The following is a 14,244-nucleotide window of genomic DNA, read 5'->3' as shown; positions in this document are numbered from 1 at the left end:
GCACAGGATACTGAGTGATATTTCTACAATGTTGTTCGATATCTTTTATAATATCATGAAGATATAAATAATTTTGTTGAAACTTTGTGAGATAATAGAAAGGGTTAATAGTTTTTGTTGCTGTAAATCTCTAACTCATTGCTTCTAATCTTAATAAAACAAAAATTTTTAATCTGAAAAAAATAAAGACTTTTCATCTTTTTTTTAGAGCAAAGATAAAAACAAATAAAATAAAACAAAGATGAAAGCAGTATAAAAATTCAGAATTAAATCTTTTATATGTACTATTTCAGATACATATGAGTAAAAGATTCAATTAAGATTGCGATAAAAGAGAGGGAGGGAATAAATCTTTTAGAAAAGAAGTTTTTAAATATGAAACTTTTTTTTGTGATGCATATATATTTTCAGTAACATACATTTATTAATTGGCAATGACTTTAATTAAATACCTAATTGATTAATTGTTATATTGATGATTTATGAAGTAGATATAAAATTAATGTCATTATTATGAAAATTCATTTATAAATGCAAATATTGAATTGAAAAAAAAAAGCAGCTTTCAATAACTACTTCATATTTTAACTTAATAATTATGATACAAATTAACTAGATCAGACTCTTTTGACAGATCCAGCGATAGTAAAAAGAAAAATAATTACAATAACTTTTTCGGAAAGAAGATATAAAAGCTAATCACCAAACGGTTTCCTTAATATTGTTGATTTATTCTTGTCTTAACAACGAAATGGTTGGCAAGAATATTCTAATTATTCCCTTTTCTCACAAAATGCCCAATAACATTGTTATGAAATCCTCACAAAGTTGTCCAGCATTTAAAATATCGAGCAACATTATGTAGATATCGTATAATATGTTGTGCTAATATGATTAATACATATGGAACTTCAGGAACGTACTGTAACGATTTTATTGACTATTTTGAATTAGTAAGGCTAGAATATTATTACGATATCTTGAAGTAAAATTGGGTAAAGATACCGATGGCGTAAATATTTTCATTTTGAATTCAAGAATAACACTGCCAAACATATGCTACATAATGGTAGTGACATTGATTTTAAAGAAATCAGTATTCATCAAATATTATTCACATTATTTTCAGTTTTTTTTTTTTAATACTAGGTAGCTTTGCATACCATTGACCTTGAAGTAACAAAGCAGAAACTCATTCCACAGTGCAGCGCAATAGCGACACCACAACAAAAGGTTCCGTGTTTGTTATCTGGGTTATAGTAACTGGATCTGTTACCATTGTACAACGAAACTTTCGAAGCGAGTATGTGGTAATGCGCCTCTGGACAAAACCAATCTACTGAGTTTAAAGAAACAGGAAGTGTGTTGAAACAAGTCGTCTGGTAGGCCAAGAGTGTCTAAAGAAAATGTTACTAAAATCCATCCTTTATTCAACGAAGTCCGAAAAAATTGTTGAGACAACAGTCTTCATTTGGGCATACTCAAATCAATTATACATATCAATTACATAAGGTGGTTGTCAAAAGGCTCTGCCTAACTGCATACAAAATATAACGTGTACATGAAATCAAACCAACAGACAAAAACCAGAAACTAGAGTTTACTGTTATTATGTTAAACATGATATATCTAATAATGATTTTTTTTTAAAAATGAGATTTTTACTGATGAGGCCACCTTTCATGTAAGTAGTACTGTGAACCAAAACAGTAGAATTTGGGGTTCACAGCTGCCTCATGAGTTCTTGAAACATCAACATGACTCACTGAAAGTGAATGTTTGGTGCAACCTTAAGCATAACGAAGTTATAGGTCCCTTCATTTTTGTAGAAAGTTTCATAAATGGTGATGCCTACTGTGAAATGTTACAGGAGTATGTTTTTCCTCAGTTGGTTGATGCTGAAGTGGAGAAAGCTTCTGTCTACATTTAGTAAGATGGAGCATCACCTCGCTTCAGCTTAAGTGAAGCATTGGATAATCTATTCGGCAACAAGAGAACTGGATGGGCAGGGCCTATTTCTTGGCCTCATGGATGTGAAGGAGGATGTTGCCAGTTTATGTTTCACTTCATAAACAAGGTTTATCTCAAAAATACAGAAAAAGATGTATAAATAGCACTTCTAACAGTAAAACAGAATATGTTTGCAGATTGGTACTGCACAGAACAAAATCATTCAACATAGTGCTACTAAATTTGGCACAAATAAACTTTGGAGTGTGGGAATGAGCACCTTGGAGTAATTTTAGAATAGAATGTGTACTAAAAATCAGACAAGAATTCAATTTTTCTGCAATAATTTCCAAATCTACAACTCCACAAAAATTTTATACCATAACAATGATTTTGAACTGGCATCAAATAAAATGTGTAATAATATGTAATGGTCTTTTGTATCATTAGGTCTGCAGTATCAACAAAAAGTGTAAATGTATATGTTGAGATATATAAAAATAAATTCCAAGATTCCAAATTTAAATAAAATTTATTGAAAGAATTAAAACAAAATTTAACATTATTACATAATATAGCAGATAAAATAAAAACAAAATGTAAAAAAAGTTTTTAAAATACATAAAAATGAGAATCAGTTTCTTAAAATATATCAATAATAAATTACAGAATAAAAAATCATTTCATAAGTTTTAATGTGACTAGCATTATTTCACATTTTTATTTTTCTTAAATTTTTCTTCTGTTCATTATTAAAAGGAAATCATATTCTAAAACTATCAAATTTATTGAAAATAAGCATTGTCTACAGCAAAATATGAATGAGAAATGTATAACATTTAAAAATGATAATAAAAATATAGTTGCGAAAATATAAATAAATTTTATATAAATAACTTAACAGATAATATAAATATGACCAGAAGAAAAATCTAAAATTAAAAATTAAGTACAAATTGAATTCTGAAACAGGATGATGTAAATAGACATAAAAAAAAAATCCTACAAATTCAAACAGATGTAAGAGAGAAAATACAAATAATCTTTAACTAGAAATTTTAGATATTTTCTCTAAAACAAAATTACACCAATGATATATATAAAACATAAAATGTATCATTTACATATTTTCATAAAAATTATAATAACATCATTTTAAATCAAAATATATTATTTTATATTTGGTTTAACTCAGCTGAAATTTCACTTGAAAAATAATTTTGTCCTTCAAAGAATAGGAGAGAATCAGACCCTTCTTCACATGGATTAAATTCATCTGTAATATAAAAAGAAATAAAAAGAATTTCAAAAGTGTATCTTCAGTAAGAAAATAGACAGAAAACTTTGAAGAGAAGGCTTACTGTCATTGAACCTGGTGAAAGATGGAAGCATGCCACTATTCTCAGATGGATATGGCAACAATTTATTCTTACTTTTATTAGATCTAGCAGGAAATCCACCAAAAGTTTCTGATGTTGGAATACATGTTATCATTCTTGGATCACAACAAGAAGATATTTGAGGACACTCTATAATTGAAGTAAAGTTTTTCTGTTGCAAATTCAAACTTTTGGACCTAAAGAATCATAAATATTAATAATTAAATGCGAATATATAACTTTTCTATTTTATTATTTTCTGGTAACAATGCCCTAATTTATGTATATAACTTATCTTTTTGAAAAGTCAGAGAATATTCCTTATTGCTGCATTTTAAATAAGAATATTTTTTTTCATACATAAAATTTAAATATTTCCATAGCTTTTGATACAAAGTATATGCCCATAATGGTGTGGCATTAAAGTTGGTTGTTATAATAATAATAATACTAAAAAATCCATCCAAAAATATTTCAAGAATTTATACATAAAACGATAAAACATAACAAAAAAAATATTGGAAATGTTTATAATAATAAATACAATCCTCAAAATAGAATTTTAAAAGAAATATTCATATATCATAGTTTGCATTGCTACATGGAAAGATAGAAAATATATAAGATTGTTCATAAAATAATGCGACAAAATTTATTTAAGTATCAATATCATTTAACAATGTTTGCTACATAAAAAATATTCCAAAAAATACTTTTATACCAGACAATAATACTCAGATACATATAGTATATTATTTATTGAATAAAATTGTCTAGTTGGTTTTTTAAAAATAAAATTAGCATATATATAAAAAAATAAATAAATTTTTTTATAAAATTATCATAATATTAAAAATAATTTATTTTTATTGATTCTGTTTATAGTTATTGCACATTGAAATATTGTTTCATACTTTTGAAATTACAGAACAATCTAATGCATATTAATAAAAATTAAGAGAATTACAATCATTGTTATTTCTTTTTCATTTTAGATGATTTTAATGTGTATTTTAGAAGTTTATTACTATTGTATTTGGAAATTTTATAACAGGATTATTTGATAAATAAATGAAAGTTCTTGCAACAGAATCGATACAAAAAAATTCTCTATAGTTAACATATTTTTTCAATTTCATATAGATTCTTACAACTTCATTCTTTTCAGAGATTTTATATGCAGTGCAAATCTTTAATTCAGATAACGCTGAATGTGCATGCAGACCATTTGATCTGGAACCACCAAACTTGGCACATATATAATTTGGAGGGTGAGAATGTAAACCTTCAAAACTTTAAAAAAATTAATTAGAATTGCCACTAAATAAAATTTTGGCCTTTTTCTACAATAACTTCCAAAAATATTACACTACAAAAACAATTTGTATATTTTCTTAAAATTCAAAAAAATTATCTTTTCAATGGTATCAGTGTTTTTATCATATAATATTGTTTCTAAATTTTAATCAATTTTTAAAAAGTTATTTTAAGTAGATTTTTTTAACAAGAATCATAAGAATTCTAGATGAATATTAAATATAGTATTTTAATTTGCAGAATCTCAGCTTTAATCTCATTATTTCTTACTTTTATCTGAAAATTGATAATTTATATCTATTTGCATTCATTATAAAATTTCTCCCTATATATTAATTTGAAAAACATTGCATACTTCTTTTTACCATATGATATTAAGTATTACTGTTTAAACTTTTATGTCTATAAAGAGAAAACAGAATTCTACAACAAACTGAAAAAGCAATTTTGTTTGCATAGTTATTATTTTAAAAAGCAAATTTATCAAAAAAAAAAAAAAAAAAATCATTTTGAAATAAAGTTAATACAGTAGACTCCCGATTATCCGCGCCTGCCGCACAAAGTTTTTTTTTTTTTTTTTACTGATTTTTTTCAAAAAGGTGCAGTTTTACAGTTATGCTTTTGTAATTACATAATACATTACAGTATTAAAACAGTACATATGTATTAATTTTTCTATGTATCCTTGACGCCTCTCGTAAATACAAAGAACTTTTCTGTTTTCATTAACAAAATGCATTTTAGGTTAGTTTTGAGTGATATATTAGCATTAGTTAAACTTTTCCTGCTGTTTATTTTACGTTTTATTGTACATAAAACGATTTTTCAAAGTTGGAATGACTGTTTTCTTTTTTGCTATACTCGTTTTTTTTCGGATTATCCGCGATTTTTGTTATCCTCGGCGGCCGCGCCACCCAATTCCGCGGATAATCGGGAGTGTACTGTATTTATTAATTTATTAGCTACTTTCAGTGACCACTTGGTTAGCAAGGATTAACAATTGCTAAAATTTTCAATGAAATATTTTATAAAACTTCGTTCTTTAAGCGCAAGCTTTCTATGAAAATCATTTTTAAGCTTTATATTTTTATAGTCATATAACTTATACTAATATAGAAATTTTATACTTCTGTTCACAGTACTATGTATTTCTCTAATTTTCTGTTGGCTCTCATAAAATTTGAACCTTAAAATTGACATGTAGCGATTAAACTTTAAGTAATACAAAAACTCTTTTGCTGGAATATGCTTTTTAAAAACACGAGTACAGAGAACAGTATTAATCTAATTCAGTATTAAAGTCATATTTGTACTACACAATATTTTTTTTATAATTTATAAAATATCTCAAAGATGTAAAAAAAAATGCTTTGCTTCATCATAAAATTCAGTTTTTAATTTTACTATCAAAAAGATTTAAATGATGTAGACAGCAATATTTATTTTATTTCAGTAATAAATATACTTCTAAAGAATTATGAAGTCTAAATTTATACTTTAAGAAATGGTCTTTAAGAATCAAATTCAGTGAAATATTACTGACACACCAACTTTCAAATTAAAAAAGCAATTCTATCACTCGCAACCAATTATGAAGTTTTGAATATCACTATTTAGGACAACCATCAATTTCATAATTTTAGACTAATCAGTGTTAGACTGATTAACCTATTTTCTTTAAGATAGTCAATAGAGTGGTCCAAAATCATATGTTTTTATAAGATAGTGATATTCAAATTTTTAAATCTCTCAGTTTTAATTACAATACAATAGGTATTTCTTTTTTTTTTAATTTTAGTGTCACATAAATAATTTGCTAAATATGACTCGTAAGAGTGAGAGACCATATAAAAATATAAAATTTGAAATTCATCACAGCATTTATCGACTTAAACTACATAAAATATAATTATTTACTTCATTTAGATCATTTTTTTCTGGATGTATATACTTAATATAAATTTAAAAAATATTTTGTATATTATTTAGAAATTATCTGCTCAAACCTTATAAATGTTAACCTGTATATATACATACATATATATATATATATATAAACCATGTTTGCCTCAAACACTACAAAATTATTCAATATTATAGAAGTATTAATCGATCATGGAAAACATTTTCTTTCTAGAAAATATGATATTTCATGCTTATTTTATTTATTTCAGAAGTTTTTTTAACTTATATGGTTTAGTTTGTACTAAGATTTAACTTAATTTTTTTAATTTGATCCCTTATCAATGGATGGCAATACATTGAAAAAACCTAATTTTCTCCATGCACACATAACAAGCTCGTGCGTAAATTTAACGCACAATAATAAGCAGTGAAATAAATAGAAAGAAAATGCGCTTAAAATTTTTTTAATTGATTAAAAATAAAAACTTAATTTATGTATTAAAAATGGGTATCATTGAATATATATATATTGAATTTTATAATGATGAAAAAGTTGATTTTGTGCTGTAATAGTTTTGGAAATTATTATGAAAAAATGCCAAAATTTTCCCTATCTTTTTTAATTAATTAAAATTTTAATTGACCTTTTTTATGGGAAGAAATATAAGAATGTGGGAGTAAAATATTTAACAACAGCAATTCATAATTAACTTTTAGCCCAATGAATAAATAAATATAAATAGGAAATAAATTTATTGCACACAATCACAAAAAAAGTAAAGCATTACTAACCAATTAGAACTTGAAAAATCTGCTTTTTTACTATCCATAAAATCCTAAAAAACAGAAAAGAATAAAAATTAAAAATAATGTGTTCATTCTTTAATGTAAACAAAACAGTCTTCAGTTTGAGACAGAAATGCAATGATGTTTTAAAGTTTTTTTTTTAAAAAGTTCATTATGCTGTTATTACAATAACAATGTTTAATATAGCGCAGATCACCAGCACAAGTGAAAATTTTATTTAAAATACTTCCTAACACAGTACAACTTTCTGAGAATAACTTGAACGCATTCAGAAATTTATGAAAAGTGATTGTAATAATTTAAAAAAGGACAATATTATTTAGTGATGAAAGTGCTCCTACTCGTGAATTTAGAGTTTCCTCCACTTTTCTCCACCATTTCACTGTGTCTTTTATTTTCCTAGAAGATTAAAAAAAAATGTATTTTTTTAATAAATCATACACATATCTTTTCAAATATTAAAAAAAAAATACAGTACTGACAAAAACAAATGCAGTTTTTGTCAAAGTATTACATGATTAAATGTTTTTGCACATATTTAGTATTCAGATTTTTAAGAATTCTACCTTTTAAGATTCTGGTCATTGATTTAAATAATTTTTAAGTATAAAAACAAATAAAAAATAAATTTTAATATCAGTTTAAATAGTAAAATATAAATTATGTCTAATAATCATAGATTAAATGTGTAGAATATAATAAAAGAAAAAAGTGTGGAGTCTGTTTAAGATGGTAGAATTTACATTAATTGATATAATTATATAATACTGTGAGACAAATTTAAATATTGTAGTTTATCAAAAATAAATTTAAATTAGATTAAAAACTTAAGAAGATAAAATTTGAAAATATTTAAGTAATGATTTCCAATAAACAATATTAATTTTATAATATAGAACTCATATTACATTCATTAATAAAAATATTTTCATTAAATAAAATAAAATGTTGTGGACCCTAATTTTTCAGAAGCATAAAGTAACATAGGAAGGGTAAATGACAGTAGAAAGCACAAGCAAGAGAAAAAGGATTTATCATATGGATGCTGAACAAATTATTATGTTGCATGTGTACAAACAGGATTAAATTGATTTATTTTTAAGAACATTCTTATTTATGCATGTTTATAGATAACTTCTTTATTTATTACAAAAATTAATTTTTAGAAATAATAATTTTATTATTTAAACATGGAAAGAAGATAAAAAATTTCATTACTGTAATTATTCATATGCCTCATCTTTACTTACCATAATGCTTCTTCATGAAGAAGAAAATTTACAAAATCATCTTGGTAACTTTTCATTTCATCAGAACCTAAATTAGAATTTCATCAAAATCAAAAAGTCATTTTTATCACTGAAATAAATAACATTTTAAAACCATTCACAACAAAAATCAAATATAGAAAATATTAGATATTTTATCAACAAAATACAAAATTCAGGCAGCCTGAATTCAGTAAGGTAGAACATAATTGTATAATTGAAAACATTAAATACTCTCTGAGTACTGCTAATGTAATTGTAACTGCAAGGTTGAGGGTTTATTTAGACAAATTATAAAATGTAGAAAGTATAATAAAGATACGAGTTTCTACCTTCTTAACACTGAATCTGACATAAATGGTCAAATGACTATTTTCCAATGGTGAAATTCTGGTAGGTTTGGTGTTAATTTCTATAACATTTTATTTTCTTTGGATACACAAACATATATACTAAAAAGAATATTTGGTATGAGAGACCAGGCAAAGAGTTCTCTGAAATGATTTTCTTACTTCTTTCTAGAATTCAGAAATTACAATAAAATTGAAGTTTGAATTCAAATGATTAGAAAATAATTTTAAGAATGAAGGTAAAATGAAATTATTATATATATTTGTTTAGTAGATGATATATTGACTTTTCCATGATAAAATATTTTCAGGTGATAAAATGATTTGATATTAAAAAAGATATATGTTTTCAACATCTTATTAAAAAAGGTTTCTACTTTTATCTGCCAAATAGGTGACTATTTTGCAATAAGAGAACATTAAAAAAACAACACATAAACACGTATTTCTTTTAACAAGATAAATTCGTTCTGTGAAACTGGGAATATTGCTGACAATTCAGGATAAGTTGAATTTCTACTAAAAAAATATTTTTAGCATGTAATAATGATTTAGATTTGGAGAGGATTTAGAACATGAGAAAAAATAAGTTATTCCTTATTGCAAAGAAATTTCTTTATTATTACTTTCACAAACAACTCATTCACTAATGAAAAGGATTTCATGCCTGAAAAAATCCCATAATTACCAAATGGCTAAACAATGGTTAAAAATTATTTTATAAAATTAATTTAATATTCAATATTTAGATATGATATTACAAAGGAACACTTTTTAAGGCACAGGTGAGAACATCCTTCACTTTACAGCATATAAAAATTAATAGGATTAAAAAAACAAAAAGACTACTGTTTTGATTTAGAAATTGGCTTTACATAATTAAATGAAAATCTACTCATATTCTTAAGATGACATTTTTAAATAAACAAATCTAACCTTATTCCCTACCTACATTGCACGAATTTCTACATTTTGAGCTTTAGAATATGTTTAAGAACACACCAAAATGTATAAGTGCATATAAATAATGAATTAAAAAAGTGAAAATTTCATAAACAATTATAATCAACTATATCAACAGGCAAATGATTAAACTAATACAATGAAAAATTTAATTAATATTTTCCTATAGTTAAATTTCACTTATCAAAAGAACCTTAAAACTTTTACTGATTAGTAAAAACTTTATATTTAATAAGAGATTTTAAATAACTGTTAATAACAGTTAAAATGTAAAAAACAAGTACAATTTAAAATAATCTGAAAAAAAATTTCACACAATACTAATCTGTACTAATAATAAAGATGAATGTATGTGCTGGTGCTCAAACAGTAGTCTGATTGCTGCCACCAAATTTAGAGTATATATACCTTAGCAGGTAGAAATGTGCAATTCAGAGAAGGCTTTTAAAATTTTACTAAGAATTGTAATTAATGAATGTATGTGCAGGTGCTCAAACAGTAGTCTGATTGCTGCTACCAAATTTAGAGTATATATACCTTAGCAGGTAGAAATGTGCAATTCAGAGAAGGCTTTTAAAATTTTACTAAGAATTGTAATTAATTAAAAATTAAGCAGAATTTTCAGGTGTTTTTCACTATAATTTCCAAAAATATTTTTACATAAAACTAAATTTTACACTATTTTAAAATTCTGAAAATTATCTTTTAAATGTCAATTTAACAGTTGTGCAAATTTTAGCTGAATTTTGGCAATTTATTAAAAATATTTTTTTGTTACATTGCTGCTATGAAATTCAAATTATTTTCCTTGTTTCACCAAATATTTTTTCTATTGTTGAAATCTAAAGAAGGATTCTTTTCAACTTTAAGTTATAATACTATAAAATTTAAAAAGATAAATGAAATTGATATTTGTGTTTTTAATAGCTGTATGATTGATGGGACAATCTCCACTAGAAACTTCATGTATACTATAAATAGAATTTAAGTTTAACAATTAGAATAACATGACTTTAAAGCCAAAAATCATTGGCATAAAGTTGTATTTAAATGATTTATTTGAAATCAAACATAATAAATAGTTCCAATGAACCAGTTGGTCACCTGAGGTAACTATAAAATATATAAAATGGTTTAAAAGTTTTGAATTAGGAAGACTTCATGATTAGTTACAATAAGAACAAAACTATCATGAGTGTAAGAGCATTATAATTTCTAATATAAAATTTAAGAATAATATGTTCCATGCTAATAAAATATTAAACAAAATAAAAATTAAATGTTACATAAAACTATAAATACTAGGGCAGCTTAATAACATTTCTGTTGGATGATGACATAAAAATTAATGCAAACTTACCAACTTTTTCAATAATTTCATCTTCTAAAGACTGGATACGTAATAAAGAGACACTTAATAAACTGTCCTAAAAAATACACAATAGAAAGAAAAAAAATTACATATCATGAGTAAGCAGAAATTTTGCACCTGATATATTATGTAAGAAAAAGTGATTTGCTTGATTAAGTGATCCAAAATAGTTTTGAACATTGTGAACCAGCAAGAGTTGTCTTCCCCAAATGTTTCTAGATATTCTCTAACAGAAGTGAATTTGTATTTTAGATATTTTCCCCCTAAATTACTGAAACCAAAGTTTCACACAGAACAACAATTGCAATCAGAAAATCGCATACGAAATTTGATACATTTAAGTCATTGCGTTTTTTGAGCTGTCATATTTATATGCTTCTGAAGATGCAGACATTCAAACCCTAGTTGGATTTGGCTTAAAGTTTGATAAGTTTCTAAAATATAGATAATAAATTGATGTATTGAATTCTGTTTATCTAGCTCTCTTTGTTATGTAATTATCAGGTTAACTTGTATTGAAACAGCAGTCAGACAAACTTCCTCTGAATAAATCTTGCTCAAAGTTTGATAGAAATCTACGAATTTAGTGGGCAGACCATATAACAAATTTCATCTGTCTAGCTCAAAGCATTTTTATGTTATCTTTATCACAGAGAGACAAATAGATTGACAGAATACTAAAAATGTGTTTCTGGAAGGCCTAAAAACATAGAGATTAATCAAAATTTTGAGTTTGACGATTAATGTACTTTATATTTAATTACTAATTAATTAAAGGATTAATGTACTGATATATTTTATACAGGAGAAACTAGAAAATTACATATCTTGATGTATTTAGAGCACTTTAATAATTAATGTTTTTCTCTATTTCCATAGATATAAAACCTTAATTGTGAGATCATTTTGTACTGTTGAGGGTACAATCATTAAAAAATAAAAATGCTAAAATTTAAAAGAAACTGATTATTTAAAGAAAATTTATATTATTTAATTTATATATTACAATTTTAAATATTATTTTAAATTTATATTATTTAATTTATTGTTTGAATGGTTTTTATGTATAAGCTTTCCAGCTTGCACAGGTAAAATTACTACAATTCCTTTATACAGAAATATGCCATTGAATATTGTTAACTAAAATACTATGCTTAATTGGTCTCTGTATGACAAATAACAAGTATATTAAATTAAATTCCTTGCTTAAAATAAAATCCTAGACAGCTATAAATATCATTAATAAACTATTTGCAGAGTAATGTTTTACTATGGGAAATAATTTTCTCCAAAACTGAAGAAATAAATAGCAATGGATATAATATTAGAAAATCAGTTGATCTTGACATGCAGTATATACACAATATAGTACATACAGTATATCAGTACAGCATATCATGAACTTATTATAGTTTCATTGAAATATAATGAAAGTAATAATATATCAGGTGGAGGTTTAAGAAATCGTATGATGCAATTAAATATGAATAAGAACCATAGAGAGAAAGAAGATCTTCAATAGTTAAATTGAAAAAGAAGAAATATTGAAATTATATAGAAGTTTAAAATCAATTCACTGCATTCTAAGATTTTATTCATTAAGCCTATTCCAATTTTATGTTCCTCGATTAATAGAAAAATGATGACTAACAAAGCTGGAATTAAGTAAACTACTAAGCACTATTAAATAAGATAGCATGTGATGGGTACATTCCATTTTCTATTAGTACTAAATTCAAAATAATTAAATTTATTTTGAGTAGTTATCTGTGCGTTTATTAATTTTCAAAGCAAAATGTTAAAAAAATTAAAAATGTTTAATGTGTTTAAAAATTCCCTTTGAGATTAACAAAGCAATGATCACAATAATACAAACTGTTTTCAAAAGAAAAAAAAATGATGCTATAAAAGAAATATTAGCAAATTAACATATTTCTGTAGTTTTTTCCCAATTTAAAATCACTGAAACCTTTCTGATTGTTGAAAAAAGTAAAAAACAGTAAGCATTGCAGGCCTCAACAAAGTTAAATTTCTCAATAAAAAAAATAAAAATAGAATATTTATGAGGTCAAAAAAGCTAAAAAAATACCTTTGTCGCTCTATTTTGAGACATTTCTTTCAATTTTGAATATAAGTACTGCACATTAGAGCGATATTTAGTATCAGCATGGCGATGTCTAGTTTTGAGAATATTAGCATCTAAATGAAATGATTTACGGATTCCATTCTTCGGTAATCTGCCCATAATTACCTAGAAAATAAATAAAAATATAGCAATAAGTAAAATATTTAATTTCACTATTGCTACATTATAAATAATGAATGACGGAAGTTAAATAAGTTTATGAAAATTCTAGCAAAAATGAATTAAAAATTAAAGAAAATCCTATATAAAAATATAAAAAGCATAATCATTTCTATACTTTTAAATTAATAGGAATAATTATAAAACAAACCGATATAATGAATTGAAACAAAGGTTCTTTTCTAATACCACCAATTTATTCAGCATATAAAACTGAATTAAATAATTAATAATGGAAGAGGGAAATGTGCAACTTCTTATTTTTTAATACTTCCTATATGAAATAAATTTTAATAAAATAAAATGATTGCAACTTTGACAATCCTGCTATTTCACTAAGAACATTTCTATAAAAGAACAAAACTAAGAACAGTAATTTCGAACAAAGTTTCAAATAGCATATTATCATGATAGAGTAAAAACAAAAGAGGTAAAAAGAAAACGGCAAAAAGAAATGCTCTTACGATCGTTGAACTGAAATGCAAAACAATTCAATTCTACAATAACATTAACAATTAAAGAAATAAAGCGTATTAAAATTTCGAAGTCAAGAAAAGCGCTCACAAGAAACTTAGAATCGAATAACATGATGCCATATTATCGTAACAAACAAATAGCAAAAAAAAAA

General features: G+C 24.7%; 1 protein-coding gene across 2 annotated transcripts; it reads right to left on the bottom strand.

Annotated features, from left to right (window-relative positions):
* Positions 1–3,041: 3,041 nt before the first annotated feature.
* Positions 3,042–14,173, bottom strand: LOC129984782 (uncharacterized). Of its 2 annotated transcripts, none has more exons than XM_056094739.1 (8): positions 14,081–14,173; positions 13,401–13,562; positions 11,300–11,366; positions 8,609–8,675; positions 7,700–7,757; positions 7,344–7,387; positions 3,312–3,526; positions 3,042–3,226 (listed from the first exon to the last, which is right to left on the bottom strand). In XM_056094739.1, the coding sequence occupies exons 2-8, from the start codon at positions 13,554–13,556 to the stop codon at positions 3,126–3,128; spliced, it is 708 nt and encodes a 235-aa protein (XP_055950714.1). In that variant the 5' UTR covers positions 13,557–13,562; positions 14,081–14,173; the 3' UTR covers positions 3,042–3,125. The 2 variants fall into 2 exon arrangements, with proteins under 2 accessions (XP_055950714.1, XP_055950713.1); XM_056094738.1 differs by lacking the exon at positions 14,081–14,173 and adding an exon at positions 13,768–13,847.
* Between the last annotated feature and the right edge of the window lie 71 nt (positions 14,174–14,244).

The sequence above is a fragment of the Argiope bruennichi genome, chromosome 9 (assembly GCF_947563725.1).
Source record: "Argiope bruennichi chromosome 9, qqArgBrue1.1, whole genome shotgun sequence".
In the NCBI taxonomy this organism is placed as follows: Eukaryota; Metazoa; Arthropoda; class Arachnida; order Araneae; family Araneidae; genus Argiope; species Argiope bruennichi.
This window is presented reverse-complemented; position numbering and strand designations above follow the sequence as displayed.